This window comes from Poecile atricapillus, chromosome Z, assembly GCF_030490865.1.
Source record: "Poecile atricapillus isolate bPoeAtr1 chromosome Z, bPoeAtr1.hap1, whole genome shotgun sequence".
NCBI classification, from domain to species: Eukaryota; Metazoa; Chordata; class Aves; order Passeriformes; family Paridae; genus Poecile; species Poecile atricapillus.
In genome coordinates, this window is record NC_081289.1 from 135,340,724 (window position 1) to 135,359,967 (window position 19,244).

Genomic DNA, 19,244 nt, shown 5'->3' on the forward strand with positions numbered 1-19,244 from the left:
TTCCTTCAGTCTTGCAGCAGCTTCCACACCATGGACCCTGGAGCTTGAATGGCTCAGTCTCTTAATCTTCCCTTACAGGGGACACTGATCACTGTTCCAAAGGATCAGCCTTCGTATCTGACTGTAGCAAAGTCAGTCATCAAATCTTGTGCTGGATTCAGCAGTTGTTTTATATGTCTGTCTGAAGTCTGAAAGTAATGAAAGAGTGAAAGCATTTCCTCACATACCTTATGTTCTCAGGTGGTAAAAAAGGGGACATAGGTTTCCATAGGTTTCTATGAAATTATGAGAATATGCATCCAAAACTCTTTTCTGTGTTGTTGAGCCAGTGCAGGATTAATGATTGGATTTATTGATCCTACAGGGCTTTTCCAACCTCGTTGGAAAACGTTTTTATGATCCTATGGGCCTATATGTTGCAGGGGAATATATTAGTATTTACCAATTATTTTCTATGGATTGATGTTCTTATCTTCCACACAGTTTCCCACACTACTTATTAGGAGGCCTGAGGAAAGGAAAAACTTGTTTCCTAAACATAATGCAAAATAGCCTGACACTTATGCTTGATGCTATGATAACAGTGCTGTTAGGCCCTGTGCATCCCAGGAGAAGGATAAAAGTCCTAGAGATGCAGTGATCTACCATGTATGTATTAATTGCTGTGAATTAATTGCACAGTTAATTTAATGAGAGTTAATAAATACTTATTCAGTCTTTAATACTTAAGATTTGCTTGTACTGTTTTAATGCCTCCATATCAGACTCTGCTACCTTTCAAACTGTAATATTGCAATAGTTTTGTTTGCGTTGAATTTAAGGCATGAGATCTGCCTCAAATTATTGCAGAATTATAGGGAAGCAAGCTCCTGGAAAATGGCTTTCTGTAGATTCAAACTAGGGTGATGTAGTATTTTGATTCATGTTTCTTTCTGTTAAATAAGTGGGATTTTGTATAAATGGAAATGTTAGGAAATAACCCAGATTGTTTGTATGGATTGTTTGTGAGTGTCTCTTCATCACTGTGCTTTGCCTCTTATGCTGAACGTTGGGTATTACTTACTTAGAAAATAGAAGACCTTTTTCATCATCAATTTCAGTCAAAATGTGTACCAAAACTTCTTAAAAGTTGAATTCACATTAAGTCACAGGGTTATTCTGTGACTCTGGTTTGTGTTCTGCTTAAACAGCCTTCCAAACGAACAAATAAAAGGTCAGCAAAACCAGGCTTGCTGTGAATAGCCTGATGCTGCTGTGTTTCCTCTTGTCTGTGGGTAACTCAAGAACCCTTCATAGCCATTTAAACCTGCTTGAGGGCCTGCAGGAGCCATTTCTGAGGCCAACAAACACATTAAGAAAAGTGCTTTCTAATTTGTCACTTGAGCTCTGATCTGACCCAGAAGAGCTCCGCTTAACCTTTCCAGCTTGGCTGAAGGATGCGCCAGTCTGGGGATATGTGCAGTTCTCCCCAGCCTGCGGGGATTCCTGCTCCATTTTGTGTGTGTGTCTCTCTGGAAGGCGTGCGGCGGCAGATCGCCCACTGCGTGTGGAGGGGCAGCGGAGCCATCAAGAACTCCTTCTGTGACCCAGCAACGCAGCCCAACGGGCGGCAGAAGAAGTGCCACCAACAGGACTGCCCGCCCAGGTAATGGCTTCTGGGGGGCTCTGGGGGTGGCAGATAGCATCCTTACTCAAAGGGGGGTGTTCCTGATGCCAGGCCAGAACATCCACAGCCTTCCATGGTGCCATGGTGAGGGCTGCCACACGTTGCAGAGCAAGGTGCCAGAAACCCCATAATAAACAAAATCAGAAGTGAGACATCCTGAGAGGTTTCCAAGGCAAGTTACTGAGCAGTCTGTACTGAAAATGGCAGAGGTTGTTCTCTCAAGTATGTAGATACTGTTTTCATTTGGTTTGGGTGCAGGTGTGCCTGAAGACCTTATAGGTACTTATTTAAAAACTGTATTCTTGGCTTAGCTCAAGTGAGCTAAGAAGAATTGCTGTGTGTACCAAAAACAGTTAGCAGAGCCTTTAGGCATTGTTTTTCAGTATTTTTTGATACACCTTTGTGCTTTTTATGAGAGCTGATGAGTGGAAATGCCTACTTCTAAAACTAATTTTTGCACTTTCTTTATAACACAGTATTTGGCATTTTTTGTTATGTATCCTCTTACTTTTAACTTTGAGTGAAGTGCAGTTTTCTTCATTCTGAGATCACATGGGAATAATTCTTTCATTTCTCATAACATTGTCTTAATTTACATTCATCTCTGTTTTTTCTGTGCTATCATTTTAGTGAGTACGGTAAGGAAGATTAAACATTGCAGGTGCCCGCAGAACTGTGGGCTTGTACAACAGGTACAGATTTTCTGAAAGAGATCAATATTGGATTTTGTTTCATGCTTTGGTACTTTGGTTTTGTCTTCTATTGTCTTTGAAAGTTGTTTTTCATGGTGTTCACAAAGGTAAACTAGTCTTTCCCTAGTAATACTGGTTCAGTCAGAATCAAATCAAAGCAATGAGTCTTTGGAGTTCATTGTGTTGCATTTCCCAGCAGTGAATTTCATGAAACTTTGATGTTAAAAGTTCTGCATGGTTGTTGGTTTTATTAGTTGTTTATAAGTATCTTCACAACAGTATATGATGCTTCTGTGGGAGTTACATCTTTGTGCTTGCAGCATAGACTACCAGCATTTCGTAATTCTTTGTAGATTTCCAGGAAATCAATTGACAGTAGACCAAACTTTTTAATTACTTGACTAGTTAAGAGCTGAGACTACCCATACACACTGAGGTGTTTTTTATGGCATGTATAAACTGTACTGTCAATTTAAAAATTCCTAATTAACTCAATTTATGCCATTTGTTCTAAGTGACAGCATTATTCAGACCTTCTTTTGAAAGGGAGGGGAATTTGTCCCTTGTTGAGCAGATTGCAGAACTGTATAAACCAAACTCCTCTGAAGACCAGGCAGAGAAGCACTCATGTGCTGACAACCTGTGATGCTTCTTGAGCTCATTCTGTGCTGCAGGGGAATCACAAGTCCTTCTGAGGACAGCAAAATCACAACAAAGTGCAGTGCAGGGAAACCATATGTATTTAATTCAAGAGTCATGTTGCATATTTATTTTTCTTAGTAATACAAAAGCGACTGTAGGAGCTTGACCAAGGGTCTGAGTCCCTGTTCTGGCTCTCAGCAGGGCCTACATGCCTAAGGAGTAAGTCAAACATAAATCAGATTTCTTTGTAATGCTCTTCCAGCTTCCAACTGGTTTTAATTCAAGGCATTTCCAGAGGTTTTTATGGCTTGTCTAATCAGTGACCTCCCATGAACCTCACTCATCCAGTCTCCCTCTGCAGCCTTGAAAAACTGCTGTTATATACAACTCCTTTGCAAAAAGTGCCATGGTTTTAGTGCCTATGTGAGGTACCACCACATTTTAACTGCTTTGAACCTGGCTCTCACTATCTTCTGTTGGTGGCCCTGAGTTTTTGTGTCAGAAGAGATGTCAGCAAAGAACAGATTATTGCTCACTCTTCCCAAGCCCTTCCTTTTCTAATCTGCTCTCTGTTCCAGGCTGTAGTCCCAGCATGGGGTTAGTTGGTGTTCACTTTTCCATGGCAGATGTGGCACCCCTAATCCAGACAGATGGTCACTAATCTTCCTTTGAAACCCAAGACAGCTTAGTGCAGTCTGTTGGTCCTAAAGAAAGTCTGAGTTGGAGGCCAGTGTGACTGTCCCACGTGGCATTATATGGGATAACTTAGAGTCCACGTGAAGCTGCTGAGGACAAGGTGTTCCGTAGAGAGGTGGCTAAATTCTGTGCTGCAGGTGAGGACAGTGGTGTTAAACACAACACTGCAGGAGACCTTGGTTTAGTGATGCAGCCAACAGAACTGAAAGCACTGGATGACCTTGTACTTCTCAACAGTGAACCAGGTGTTTTATAGTACACTCTATCCAGAAAATGCTGGTTGCTCCTTGCTAAATCACACTGATGAAAAAAATGCTGTCAAGACCACTAAATAAGAAATAGATAATTTATCAGAAAGAAGCTACAGATGAAGGATAAAATGGTTGTGGCTCTCACAGACTGATTTTATCTTATTAGTCTATTTCAGGAAGTCATTTAAATCACAGACTTCTAAGCCTTAACATTCTTACTTGTCAGCTGATTTTCTCTGTATTTATTTTATGCTTATTATTACACTTACTTTCTCCTAAAATAATTCAGAGGAAAATTTTAAAAACATTAAAAATATCATAATACATGTATGCCATGTTTTGATTCAGAACAAAAGAAAGGTGGCTGGACAGCTGAGAGTTTAAGTATCATGCAGCCACTCATGTACTACTTCAGTGATACTGCTTAGGGGCAGTACATTGGGACTGTAGTGTATATGCATGTTTTTTTACAAAATTATGCTATGGAGTATGGTTTCCAGTTCAGTTGTTAAGCAGGTATTTAGTCCCATAGGTGTTAATTTTAAAATCAATGGATACTGCTTGAAAAAGAGTGATATTTTAACTACTTATAGCATTGTGAATAAAGTTTTGCTTTCCCTTGTAAAAAAAATTGTCTGGAGCCTTTTTAACTTGACTACCCACTTGAACAGAGTAACCATAGATTATTTTACAAGTACTTGGAATCTCCTGCTTTTTATCTGTTGTTATGGTGTTGTCCTGCTTCCAGACTGCTTAGTACACTGCCAACAGCATGGTAAGAATAGAAATTCTTAGATAATTCTTCATAATAAGAATAGAAATTCTTGGTCTCTATTCCAATGCACAGGGTAAGAATCTGTTGGTATTTGCTGTGCCTGATGCTGGACAAATACATAATGAAAGCCAACAGTATCTCTTTAGGTGTGACATTCCATGATGGGAAGGAAGGAACATTCAGCCCCTTAGCCCCAAATCCCATGCTACTGCTTTTTCAACAGGATTCACACATCATTCACCTCACATCTCCTATATATAGATGAGGACTATGTCATAGGCTCGTATCTAAAACTTGTAAACTTGTAATTTGTTACAAGACTTAGAAATCCAGTTTGTAATGAAAAGATAAGTCTCATTTAAGGCAGCTGAGTGCCACCTGAAAGAATGAGATTTCCTTCTTATCTCTGTCCCAGGCTTAATGGCAGAAGAGCTGAGCACTCACTCCTGCAGCTCAAAACTACCTGAGGTTATGTTTTCACCAGACAGGCTGTTCTCTATTTTGACAGTCTGAGGAAAATTAGTGCTTATGCAAATTAATTAATTAATAAAATCATGCATTTTGCTTGTTTGTTTGTTTACTACCACAATCTTTCCTTGCCATGCCTGCTTGTGGAGATAAGACAGTCATTTCACATTTGCAGGGATATATTGATGCATTAATACTTAAGAACCACTCACTTGCTGTAGCAGTAAATGCCAAAGGTAGAATCAGAAACCAAAGGTAGGATGAAGTATTGGGTGGTGACTTCCATGAGGCTTTAGTTTCCACCAGGTTGTCCCAGTCTCTCACCACAATCTTTAGCTTGGCTGGGAGATCCAACAGCTTGGTCATTTCATCTCAGAAGTTTCATACTTAGAGCTTGGATGGCTGTGTTAGTTCTGGATGTGAGTTCAGCAGTCATCTCCAGTTTTGGTTATGCCTCTGCAGTGTGAGGAGACAGCAAAAGCTCCGAGATAAGCAGAGTTTAGAAAAGCAGTCACTCACGTGCTGCTCTCTTCTCTGTGGTCCAGAGCCTGCTCTGGGACATCCTGTATCAGAGCAGACAAATGGATGTTGGTTCTTTTGCCATCCTTGTTTGCCTTTATTCCCCTTTGGCTGAGATGCCACAGTTCAGGTCCTCAAGCAGAAACGACAAAGAGACAGAAGCACAGGTGAATCCAGGTCAGGTTTCTGGCCCTTGGATGTTTAAGGCATATACATGTGCCCCAAGATGAAACAGGAAAACACAACATCAAAAGTTCCAGTTACTGATGGGAGTAAACTTCCAGTTTGAACAAGTTTTTTTGAAGTTACCTGCACTGAGAGAGGAAGAAGTCTACAGAAAAAATTTCCTGTCTGACTGTTGGGTTTTTTTGATCATGAAGATGGGAAAATGGAATAGGATAGAATCTTAATTCTGGGACTTTCTAACTGTGGAGCACCTGATTTTTTGACTACTTACACAGCTTTTAAAAGTGTTTTGTGTGCAACAGTTAATTATATACCATTACTGCTGCTGAATGCAGGTTCTGTGGTAAGCTCTGATAATTTATTGCTTGGAGTTTGGTATTTCAACATGCCAATTGTTAAACCCTCAGTCACAGCCATTTGAAAATGTTGAGGGGGAAGAGGTGTCAGTTTAGCATATCTGTACCTTGAAATATGAAATCCGGTCCCATTAAAATTAATAGAGCAATTCACACATTTATGTTCCATTTGTGCTGAAATGTCAGCGATTTACAAGATTATAGAAGAGATAAAATTGTAAAGAAGATGCAAGAGATGATAACAACCCTGAAGTGTCTTGATTCAGGTGGTGCTAATTTTTTTTTTTCTTTTTCTGTCTTCTGCTGAGGTGTACTTACTTTTTCTATTTACTTGTTAGAGTTCCTTTGTTGTTTGCAGACCTGGAAGAACAAGAAACAACCTGAAAGAAGGCAGAAGGAGGAGGAAGACATTTTGGGATTTTTTTAAGTTTAATTTGGTACAGAGATCTTACCACTGGGCTGTGGTGGCAGTGGACTGCATTCTGGAGCAAAGCAGTCAGTGCCACGAAGGGCTTTGGGGCTTTTAAAAGGAAATGCTGTATATATAGATTACCAAACAGGAAGAAGATAAGTGTAGGCACCACAAAGAGGACAAGATGGCTGCACAAATAAGCTTTATTGTAGATTGCAATTTTTTCTGCCTTTTTTCCTAGAAAGATGTTTTTTAACACCTTTTTAAACTCAATGATCTTGAAGGTCTCTTCCAACCTAATGATTTTGTGATATTCCTGCTTTGTTTTCATTATAAGGCTTTGCTGTGACCTCCTTGAAAACTCCAGAGCAAGCAATATTGTTTAGGAGCTTTTGTGGCTTACAGTTTATAGAGCTGGGCCAGATTTTTTATGCAGCAGCTTGAAGTGGTGTGCTTGCTTAGGACATGCTTAACTGAAGGAAAAAGGCTTTTCATGGTTTTATTTTTTTCCTTCTTTTTTTAACTTTAAAGAAAAACCTTTAGGTAAATGTCACAGTTCATGCCAATGCTTCTCAAAGTGTAGAAACCCAGAAATTTCTGCTCTCCTTTCATATCATGGGAGGCAGATATGCAGGAGCACAATCTGCTCTGGGTCAGCATGAGAAAAAATAGTTGGATGATGCTGAAGATATGCTAAGGTGAACCAAATGTAAAGGGAACAGCTCTTGTTGGTAAGGGGATTTGCATTGGAAAATACTGTTCTAGAGGAAAGAGTTGCCCTTAGTTTGGTGGAAAATTGCATACCACAGTATGGAAGACTGACTTTAATCATGACAGAGACGCATAAGGGGCTCATTTCTACTTCTTGAAGGAATGAAGTACAGAAAAGTCTGGTGCAGACCTGGACCCCATGCCAAGAGGGACAGTACTGTGGGGCACTGATTCCACACAGAATAGCTCTGACTAACCTGTTTTTGGGGCTGTGTACGACTGCTTCCCCCAGTGGGAGCAGGCCATATGAAGATAACCCTTATGGAGAGCCAGTTTGAGTACTGGTGCAGTACTGACTGCTTGGATGTGGATAAAGGGACCTTTTCCACTTCTGTGCTCTTGTTATAGACTCCCCAAATGATTCTCATTTGTTTACTCTTCTGTACTGAGGGAGCAGTAAACAGAAAAACAATAGAATAGAGAAAATAGATTACTTTCTTAAGTAGATTTGCTAGCAGTTCCTCAAAGTTGGATTTGAAGGACTACCTACTCAGTAGATTTCTATATTTTGTTGAAGGATAATGCTTAGTGCCTACTTCTGTCTGGAAATCCTGCCTAATTCTGTCTTCTCTCTTTGACTGACTGGCTGGTACTAGAGCACAGGGTGGATGGGAGAGCTTGAGTGATCTGAACTTAATGTGAAGAGCATATATCTGAGCCCAGATTTTAAATTACTAGCTCTTTTTCTTACAGTCTCAGACATTTTCATTGATTTGCTGCTGGTTTTCAGGTGGTGGGCAGGGGAATGGCAGAAATGTTCAACCACGTGTGGCCCAACAGGCCAGAAGAAGAGAACTGTACTTTGCATCCAGACAGTGGGATCTGATGAGCAGGCACTGGATGTCATGGAGTGCCAGCACCTGCTTAAACCAAAGACCCATCTGTCATGCAACAGAGATATCTTGTGCCCGTCTGACTGGACTGTGAGCAACTGGACTGAGGTAAATTCCTGTCAGCAGAAACACTGAACTTTATCTCAAAATGACCTATTATAGTCAACAGAGACAACCAATGACCTGCTGTTTTGGCTTTTTAAACTTTTTCTGAAATACTTTTTTGTTGTTTAATGTGTTCACAAATCCTTTGTGCAGAAAAAAAGAAAAAGCAGCCCTGCTTTCTAAAGGCTTTAGGAAGTATTGCATGTTAACTTGCTGAGCTCTTGGGACTGTAGCACATGGTGCGCTTAGTGCTAAAGAGTCTGTGTGAGGGCAATTGCTGCTGTGGGCCAGACTGGGGTGATGACTACTGTCATCTCTGTAGGTCAACAAAGTGTTTTTAAATTCTTTACATTCATATCTCTTGCATCCAAGACTCTGCCTTTTTCCCCATAGCGTTGGGAACATATGGGAATTGTTCAAAGCTGCACCGAGAGAGGTTCAGGTTGGACACTGGGAAGCATTTCCCTGCTGGGAGGGTGGTCAAACACTGGAACAGGCGGCCTAGAGAGTGTTCGATGTCCCAAGCCTGTCACTGTTTAAGAGAGCATTTGGACAATGCCCTTAGCAGCATGCTTTGACTTTTGGTCAGCCATGAAGTGATCAGGCAGTTGGAGCAGATGATTTTTGAGGATCCCTTCCAGCTGTAAATACTGTCTTCCCTTCTCTTTTGAAAACTCCTCTCTCATCTTTCTCCTCAGTCTTTTTTTACATTAGACTCACTGCTATGAGAACAGTCACATACTGAACTAAAAAAAATCTTGTTAATCTTGTAAAAATATTGGATTGTTTTATGCTGCTCACACACCATCATCACAAAATATTGTTTTATGAATTGAGTAACCCCCATGTTTTAAGTACCTATGAAAAAATAGATTGAGCTTACATGACTAGCAAAACAATTATATAGGAATGCACACTGCCAGTGCTCATGTGCTCTTGGATTATAGTTACAACTTCCTGGAAAAAATACATTTTTGCACCTGCAAAAACTGGAGAGATAGTGTAGCACAGGCTATTTCACCTGCACAAATTATAAGAGCTGATGAACCTATCTGCTGTGAGGCTACTCTGGTTGCTTTACTGCTCCTGTTGCTACAGAGCTGATGTTATGTTACAGCTGAAAACAGCAGAGTGCCCCAGCAACACAAAGTCACTGGTGTTTCTACTGCCCCATGATCCAGTCTAGTTCTAAAATGAGTTATATGTGGCAGGGGCAATAAAGTCCTGGGAAAAGGAGAGTTCATCGCTTCATGTTGAGGTTAGGCTGGTTAGGCTTCCTTGCATCCTATGAAGAATTCTTCCAGTAGGTTTTTTGTAACATCTCCATTCCTACTCAGCTAGACAACCTTAGTATCTCAAACCAGAGAAGTGTGATTTTACAAAATCCTTAGTGGAGTGACAGCTGCTGAAGTCATGTCAGTACCTGTGCGCCAGAGGGTGAAAAACATGACAGAAAGGCTGGGTCTCCTTAGCTCCCACCATCCTTTATGCACAACAGTGCTCTCATTTAAATAGAAGCCAATTACTTTCAGTAGGAAGAGACATGCTTGAAGCTCTGGCATCAGTTCATGGTTGTACTAAGACTGAATGAAAAATCCATTTAATAAAGTCAGCGAGGGTCTGTGAGCTGCCTGGATCACAGAGCAGGTTTGTGGCACTGTGAGCAGCACTGAGCCAGTCAGGTGTGGGCATGATTCCAGGTTTTAGTCTGGTTTTTTACAGATCTGGTGGAAAAGGTATTGGCTAGATGACTTTGCGAGTCAATGAAGAAATCAAATTCTATTGTATTACTTTGATATTTTGTCTTTATCATGTAGGCTTTTTTCACTGCTCTTTCCTCAGTGTGACATTACTGACAAAAACTTTGTAAAGAGCTCCATGGTAGCAGAACATCACTAGAATGAAAGGCTTGTTCTTCAGGAAAAGCTTTGTAATTGATTATTTGTCGTGATGCTTCTTTATTATAAACAAAGGTTGTCTGATACTCCTGAGCAGCAGAGTGAAGAAGGGAGATGCATTAATTCTGTTTCATTTGCAGTGCACAGTCACTTGTGGTGGTGGAATAAGGACTCGTAGTGTCACTTGTGCCAAAAATAATGACGAGCCATGTGATAGTTCCAAGAGACCAAACTCTAAGGCCCTGTGTGGTCTTCAGCAATGCCCTTCTGCTGGAAGATTTCTGATGCCCCCACAGGCACCCAGAAGAGGCAAGATCATAATCAGAAAAACAACTGCTGATCCTGAACGGAGTCTTCCTCGCAGAATACCCAGACCAAACCCCAAGTTCCATACAACAACAGAAACACCCAAGGATGAAAGTGTAACTCCCTGTCTGCCTACGTCCTCTGGTTTGGTCAATGTCTCAGGAAAAGAGGGAGCAGCCAACAGGACATTACAAAATAATTCTGCTGAATCGAGTGATGTTTACAATTATCCGATTGTTTCTGCTGAAAATAGCTCATATCAAAATAGTACTTCATGGCCTTTTCATAACAGCTTAAGTACTGAAATTACAAGGCATGCTGAAAACAGTTCTAGAAGTGAGCCGGTTTCTACTGCAGAAAGTGAGATGCAAAGAAGTAAGGAGACTCCTGTTTCCTCTTTTACCAGTAATCCAGAAATAACTTCCAGCTATGACTACTTAACTGAGGAATCTGACAGCACTGATTGGCCACTTGGAGCCAGCAAGAAAACAGTTGATCTCTTTTACAGCACAGAACTCAGTCCTGAAATCAGGACCAGAAGCACAACCATGGACACTGCCTCTCCTGTCGCTCAGAATGAGAGTGTGACTTCTCAGTCCCCACCAGCATCTCATCACCCTTCTGTGCCTGCTCCTGTTAGCAGAGCAGCACAAGGGCTGCCTTTTCCAACAGCAGCACACTATGTCAGCCTGCAAGTTGATGTGCCTGTTGTAGAGGTAACTACCCCACAAGCACTGGTTACAGAAATGCCCACAGAGCTTGGTCACCCACCAAGAGACCAGACTGAGAGCAGAGAAGAAATAAAGCTGCCTGACACCATAAGTACCAGCACACAATCCTCAGCTCCCAAGCATGCTCTGAGCAACCAAAGTGCAGCATCTGAGGGTGTTCTAATGAACGTCACAGACAACAGACACATAATAACATCCAACAGTTTGCCCAGTGATGCCTACTGGATAGTAGGGAACTGGAGTGAGGTAAGTTATTTTTTGTTCATAAGAAGTGGAGAGGGTGAACAACTGTCTGAAACACTCCTGAGGAAATGAAGATTCTTAGTTTGTCACAATTTTCTGAAATCGGTGTCATACATATGAAATATTTATCACAAAATAAGTGATAGCTTGGGATATCTGGGATTAGGTTGCTTACAGTGAATTAATATAGTCATCACAAAGCCTGGCCATATTTTACAAAGTTTTACTTAATATGCTATCCACTGTAAAGTTTTATTTTTATAGAAACAGAGTTCCTTTTATGCTAATGGATTTTATGTTCTTGAACCCATGATGCCTAAAGTGAGAGATGTTGGTGTCTGAACTAATCATCTCGTTTTTTGATGGTCTTTTTTACCAAGCTAAAGAGGGTCAGAACTGGAAACCTCCTAGTGCTGATCTGCCTCTGTGTCTCAGTATTGATGGAGAATGTTATCAAAGATCTGTTTCTTTGTACCTTTTTGCTCTTGGTCTGCTGGGAGTGATTCACAATCATAGAAATGCCGAAATTCAGTGCCAGAAAGGATGACATGAGATGACTAAGTGTATCCTAGTCAGTGGAGGAATATCTAGACCCCTGAGATCGTGTTGGATGCAGACAGTGGTGAGACCCCTGCTCTGTCCCCAGTACTTGTTCAGGATATGCACTCCTGATGGCAGTTTGAACTTTCAACTTGTGCCTTCCTGTGGTCAGGTGAGAATGGCCTTAGCTTCCTTCCCATGTTCTAGCAGGACTGGTGAAGCATTCCCTTCTGCACATACCCCTTTAAGAGAAGACCTGCTTTTAGATCTGCTTTTACAAGGAACATCAAGGGAACGTGGCCCCAAGCCCTGTCATGCAGAGATTCTACAGTCTGTCCTACTCATTAATTATCCACCTTGAAATATTTTCCTTATACATAACCAACATCTTCCATACTGAAAATGAGGATTCTCTTTTTTTTATATGCAGACTGTGGAGGAAAATTATCTTCTTAATAACTCTTTTGGGGTCTGACATCTAAATTATTTTGAGATTTTCCTTGTGTTCTCTAAATATCTGGGGACTCCATTGTTCTTGTCTGGTCTTGCTTCAGTTTCATCACATATTTTTTATCAGTGATGTTCATTGTGGCCCCAGTGGACACATGACATATAAAATCTAATAATTACTATAATTTTATTTATTACCCTCTTTATGAATGCAGAAATGAGATTTGTCTTGTTTTGTAACCGTCTTGCTTTGATGTATTCAATTTGTGGTCCATTGTAAACGCTGCATCCCTACTACAATATTTCTAGATCAGCAGAAATTCTCAATTACATTTGGGAACTGTGTGTGTTGTGTGAATGTATGCATAAAAATTTTTCCCTAAATGTAGTATTTTGCATCTATTTTTTATTTCAGACTACTGGTTTCTTACAGTTTTTATTGTGTTGAGGTGTCATTGGATTCAAATTTCAACATTCCTGCTTACTCTCCCAGCTTCTCATCATCTTCAATTATCTCAAATACATGCTGTCTTTCCTCATTCAGTTAGTTAATGAAAATGCTGAGGAGAGCCTGGCTTTGGACAGAGCCTTGCAGAACCATTTTTGAACTGTCTGTTCATTTTGACATTGAACCACTGAGAACCACTTTATTACAGTTTTTCAGTTAGTTGAACACCAGTCCTGTAATTAATAATACCTAAACTGTATTTCCATTTGCTAAAAGAATGCTTTGCACAGTCACGTAAAAATGCATCACACCAGCCAGTTTCTTATTTCCATTAAGTCATATTCCCCTGTCAGAAAAGGATATTAGACTCAATTGAATTATTTCTTCTAGATAGGTCCATGTGGGCTTTTATATTGCTGTATCATCTTCATCAGTATTTGCCATTTTGATCTTTATTGTTTAATAACTTGGTTTTTATCTTCTTGTGAAGACAGCTTGGGTTAAGCATTCCATTAGACCACAGATAGGATTTTTTATTTTCCTAGAGATAAAATGAAAAATGTTCTTATCTAATCCTCTGGGACTTTTCCAATCTATTATAAAAATTCCCAACAGCACAAAGATTATTGAATGAACATTTGAATGAATTTAGAGATAAGGTTAATACATTTGGTTTCACAGAACTAATGAAGTCAATTTGAGGATACTTAATGCATCTAACTTCGTTATTCTTTAATAATTAAGTTATCTTTTGCTACTCTCATTCAAGCTGTTGTTTCTTGTTAAAATAAACTTTATGGGAAGTGTGCCACATTGAACTTCATTTTTCAAATTTGAAGAAGTCATCAAAAAGAATTTATGTAGTCTCCATCTTTGGAGATATTCTGAAGCCATCTGGACATGGTTCTGGGCAAATGCCTCTAGGTGGCCCTACTTGAGCAGAGATTGTTTCCAATTTCAACCATTCCATAGTTCTGTTAATAAAGTCAGTTAGTCTCTTTTTCATTAAATGAAAGTTTTTTATTTCACATACACACCTTGAGTCTGACATTCACAGAACCTTTTCTTTTTTGTTCATTACATTTATTTAATTTTCAGTCTACAGTTTTCTGACTTTATTTTTGCTCTTTCTGTTTGCCCATCCTTAGTAAAACCTTTAATCTGTTTTTAGATGACATCTGTCCAAGGCATTGGCATTTCAAGACCACTGCACCTACCCTGATGAATATCTTGCTGTGATCTTTCTCTTTCAGTAGCTGCCAGTATTTTGACATTGCTTTGCTCTGTAGGAGATGTCCATACTGGTAAATAAATAGTGCCAAGAACAGTGATAGCCACTGAGTTGGAAAGGTGTGACATGTCCCATAACAGGGCTGGCACTTGCCCCTTCAAGGGAGGGCACTAATTTGAGTAGGGCAAAACAGTGCCCTACATCCAGTTCCACCAGTGCTTGTCTGTAACTTTTACTTCCTTTCCTACTTCTTTCCTGGGCCATTCTGGGCTATCACTTTTCCCTTGATAAGAGCATTCTGCTAGCAAAGATACTCCATTCCTACCAGACCATCTCATTCTAACAGCCCCTTTGCAACTGGTCATGTAAAGTCTGCACTTTCTCCCTCTGTGACCGACATCTACTGTGCCAAGAGGAAGTCTTGGTTCCCAAATGACAAAGGGAAAAGCAGTATGTCTTCAGAAACTTAGCGTCAAACAACAGTCAAGAAACTTAAGGCTTGATCCTGAAGCAATTTAAAGTATCATGCCTTTCTCTCCTGATGCCATGCCTGCAGTAAACAGGGTTTGAAAGAATCCTGCTGTTTCACCTTCTTCAGACAAGAACATACATCTTCCTCAGTGTGATCTGCACAGCATCATCCGTGGAGCCATCTTTGCTCTTCTCATGTGTGCTCAGAATGGGGCTTTAGTCAAAGACTAAGCATCCATTCAGTAAAGTCTTGGTGTTGTCAGACTGGTATAGTAAAGCTGGGGAAGACATCAAGCCAACAGAAAGCAAGACAAGGGAAGTCCATCCTCTCAGTCAGAAAAGTAGTCTTGGATATGTGTGTCACTAGGCAAAACTGTATATTCCTTTAACAGGACCTTTGTGGCCACTTGGACACACATCCCAGGAATCATCATGAGATCAAAAATCTCCACTGTTGATTTTTTTCCCTGCCTTAACTTCAGCTGGAGTTTCCTCATTTTTCCAAGGACACTTACTCAGCGTTCCATATTTAACTTCCCTGCTTCCTCACAGGGAGTTCAAACCACACAGTGGCATTTTCTTTCTTCATCATTTTGCTGATCTAACTCAAGATTATTTATGCTGTTTCTCATGCCAGCTACAGGCTGATTAGTGTGTATTGAATTAGGCTCTACATGTATAATTCACTGACCCACCCTTTCTAAAGCAGAAAAAGGTAAAAAAGTGTGTCTTCAACCACTTTTCAACTCCTCTGCTTCAGAATACAATGGCAGTATATGGGGTTTTTTGTGAGTAGTGTGCACTCTTGGGATATGGACTGGAATAATCAATGTTCTCTTTCCTCAGACACAAAAATCCTCCCAAATGTTGAAAACACTCAGCCACTTCCTGAATTAACAATTTAGAGAAACATTTTCCTGTACAGTTTTCCTAAGATTCTCAGATACTTATTTAAGATTTTCAACATCATGCACTCAATTAGCTGACTATCTCATCAGCGGTATTAGTGGTAGAGCGGGAACAATGCTGAATATTTGATGCAGTTATATTTTATTTTGGATTCCCAAAGATAACAGAAGAACAGTGAAACAGCTGGTACAGATTTAGAATGTCTTGGTAAGCAGGAGTTTGCCAAAGAAAAGAAGTGTATAGTATAAATCAGGATTGGTATTGTCTTAAGAAACAAAAAAAAGCCCTCCTTCAGAATTTTTAGTGAAATGTAGGTGAATTTGAAATATTTTTTTGGGTGTCTCCAGTAACATATGTCATCTAAAATGGCTCTAGATATTTATATTTAGGTTCCAGGATTGTTTCCAGAGTGATGTACTAATGTTGAGTTTGTCCCTGGCCCTCTTGCCCTTGTGCAGTGCTCTACGACCTGTGGAATGGGTGCTTTCTGGAGACATGTGGAGTGCAGCAGCAGGAACACATCTCACTGTCAGGACATGAAAAAGCCTGATCCTGCAAGGAGATGTTATCTCCGCCCATGTGCTAGCTGGAAAACAGGAAATTGGAGCAAGGTAACTTCATTCAGAGCTGTGTATGAACAGTAAGCTTGCAAATTTCAGTGAGTATGAAATTCCAAATACTTCATTTTTAAAACAATTATTTACTCAGTGAATGCATACATGATTCCCAGTTGACCATTCAGCACTAATTTACTAATTTCCTGACCAAGTTATATCTGGAAACACATCTGCTGTGAATTTTGTTCTTCCTGTGGTGGGTTGTGCTCATTAACTCTTGCATCTAGAGCCAAAGCAGGACTTACTGCTCATGTTCAATAGAGGTGACAGGGCAAAGCTGTGCATAGTTGCTTGTGGCATCTTTTTAATCTCTGCCTCCAGGGGCATATACTAATTTGAAGAAGCAGTGGGAATTTGGGAGACGGAGTTATCATGTTCCTATTGACTCTTGTCATCATGTACTATCTCTTTCTTACATGACATGGTCTGTTCCCCATTCATGTAACCTCTAGGTTTTACATTAAAAAAATATATAAAAAAGGAAAGAAAAGAAAAGCAAATTGTACTAGACAGAATGTCTGCTGTTTGTAGGATTCTGCTTAGTCCTGGTTTTGTAGCCATGGTCAAGGGACAGAAGAGTGTCCAGGGTGCTAAGTGGAACCCAAAGAATTGTGCTTGAGTCCCATTTTGGTATTTTAAGCTGTGTGAAAAACACCTGGAAGGACTTTGGTGACTTTCTGAAGCTTATTACATTTTGTCTTCATGCAGTCTGAAAATTGAGTTTCAAACCACTGGTTATTTTTCAAGATTAAAAGGAGATAATCTACAAAATTCTGTTTTAAATATTGTTGATTGAATAAGGAAAAAGATAGGTGTCTCAAAGTTTTCCAGTACAGACCATTTTTGTGGACAATTGGCCACAGTTGTTGCCATTGGGCTAGAGGGCAGGTTGATACAAATATAAGGTTATAGCTAAAAAAACCTGTGTTATTATTGAGCTCTTAGACATAAAATTGATTTGTACAGGAATTACATGCCTCTTTAGAAAGTTCAGGAAAGGCCAAGGCTTTACATAACTACATTTAAGCCTTTGAAATTAATTTTAAAAGATACATAGACATCCTGCCCTCCCAGCTGCAGTAGGGCAATTTCACCTTCACTTTTTCTTCATAAATGTCATTGCTCTTGCAACAAGTGAATGATGGTCATGTCACAAAAAAAAGCTAGCAATCAGGTTTAATGATAAAATATAACAGGAAGCAAATATTTCAAAATGTCAGGCCAGTTATGAAACAAGTTTGAGGCAAGAGGCTTCTCCTATCAGATTTGTGTTACCATCCTTATTTTCCATCAAGTGAACTATACAAACCTAATCACAGTTTCATATATAAAAGTGGTTAAATTTTGCTTTACAGGTGGCAATTATTTTTTGTTACTCATTTCAAACATTTTTAAGAAGTGTCACCACAGCATGATGTCTGGCTTCCCTGCTAGTGCCGTAGAGCTTTTTCTCTTCTACTGTCATTTAATTTTTCCCCTCCCCTAAGAGAAAGGTGCTTCAGACTAAATCTCTAAGTCTGTCTTTGATGCCAGATATAATTTGCATGTATTTTGAGACTGTTGTACTCAGTCTCTTATGCAGTTACTTCTGTTCACTGTTTATATCCAGACAGAAATATGTCCTGTGGACAAGAGAAGGGATTCCCTTTCCATCCATTCTTCATCCCCTAGGGCAAGTTTTACATTCAGGTTCCTTGCTCAACTAAAGGATGCTTATTTGTGCAAAGGAGAACAGCATCAACTGCTGTTGCATCATACTGTTAAAGGTGAAAAGTGATGTTAGAAGCTTTCAGTGCTGCAGTTGGAATTAGCTTTAATTCTGCTTGAAGACAAAACATGTCTTTTTCCTTATCCCTGGGTGTGGAGGCTCGAAGTCCTGCCAGTGGGGCAGTGATGCCTCAACCCTGGAGGGGCAAAAACAAGCAAAGAGAGACACCTGTCTAAGATGAGGGCAAGAAGAGCCACCCTTCCATAGCCGCTGCAGACACATGTTAATTTTTTAAGTTCTATTATACATAGAGTTGAGACCATCCCTGTTCAGCCCCTCTTCATCTTATTTGTGAGTTCCCTAGAATGTTCTCTATTTTCCTGATCCCTACTGGCCCTGATTTGCTGCATTGTTCCACCCCTGTTGTCCTGTTGGTTCCCCTAGTTGGCTGCCCCTCCTCTGCACCACTTTTACCTGTTCCTATTGACCCTTGACCTTCAGATCCACCCCTTTTCGCAATATTTAACCCTGCTCCCTCAATCCAGTTTCATCTTTGTCCCTGGACTTCCTTCAAGGCTCAGTAAAGGCTCTCAGAATTCTGTGAAAAGAATGTATAAAAGAATGCCTTTGCCTGCTCTGTCAGCAATTTTAGCAAGTGTGTGCCGGGCCCCAAAAGTGCAGGTCGCTCTCAGGAATCTGCTGAAGTGCACCTCTTCACCTGGGTAGCATCTTCAGTTCTTCCTCAACAGCAGGAAATGTCCTGAATTTTGGTGCCTGGAGACAGGACTGGATGATGCTGCATGAGGCTTGGAAGAAGCTGTGCCTAGAAAAAGGAGACTGGAAGGGTTCACATAGCTCCTCAGTGGAGCTCTAAGCTGAGCATTGATTTCACAGGCTGTGAGTGAGGGTCAGGGAACCTCTCCCTTCCCTCCCACCCTCTCAAACTGAGGCTGCTCTTGGGGTATGGAATCTCCTGGTGCCATGGAGGGGCAAGGAAGGTGAGGGTGGGAACTGCTACTCACTCCTCTCACCTCACTGAAGCAACTAAGGAACTGACAATATCCCTGCATATAGAATCCATTTTTTGTATTTATTGCATTATGACTCTTTCACTGTGACATTTTTGGTAACAGCTGGTAAGATTTCCTAATTAGATATGTACCCATATTATTAATGGCCACAGCAGTGTAGCAGGGGAAGTACTTACATGGCATGTTCCAAGGTGCTGTGAGGAAAACCAGTGTTTAAGCCTCCCGACAGATTGGTGTTACAGTAAACTGGAAATTCCTTCTGTTCAGGATGCTCAAAGCTCAGGCTGTC

At 40.4% G+C, this 19,244-nt stretch overlaps 1 protein-coding gene across 1 annotated transcript in view; it reads left to right on the forward strand.

Moving 5' to 3' along the window:
* The window catches only part of ADAMTS12 (ADAM metallopeptidase with thrombospondin type 1 motif 12), a 166,183-nt gene that overhangs the window by 136,646 nt on the left and 10,293 nt on the right, over positions 1–19,244 (forward strand). The window contains exons 18-21 of the mRNA XM_058827536.1: positions 1,519–1,645; positions 8,165–8,375; positions 10,411–11,553; positions 16,058–16,210. Coding sequence (XP_058683519.1) covers positions 1,519–1,645; positions 8,165–8,375; positions 10,411–11,553; positions 16,058–16,210 — 1,634 coding nt within the window. The remainder of the gene's footprint in view (positions 1–1,518; positions 1,646–8,164; positions 8,376–10,410; positions 11,554–16,057; positions 16,211–19,244) is intronic.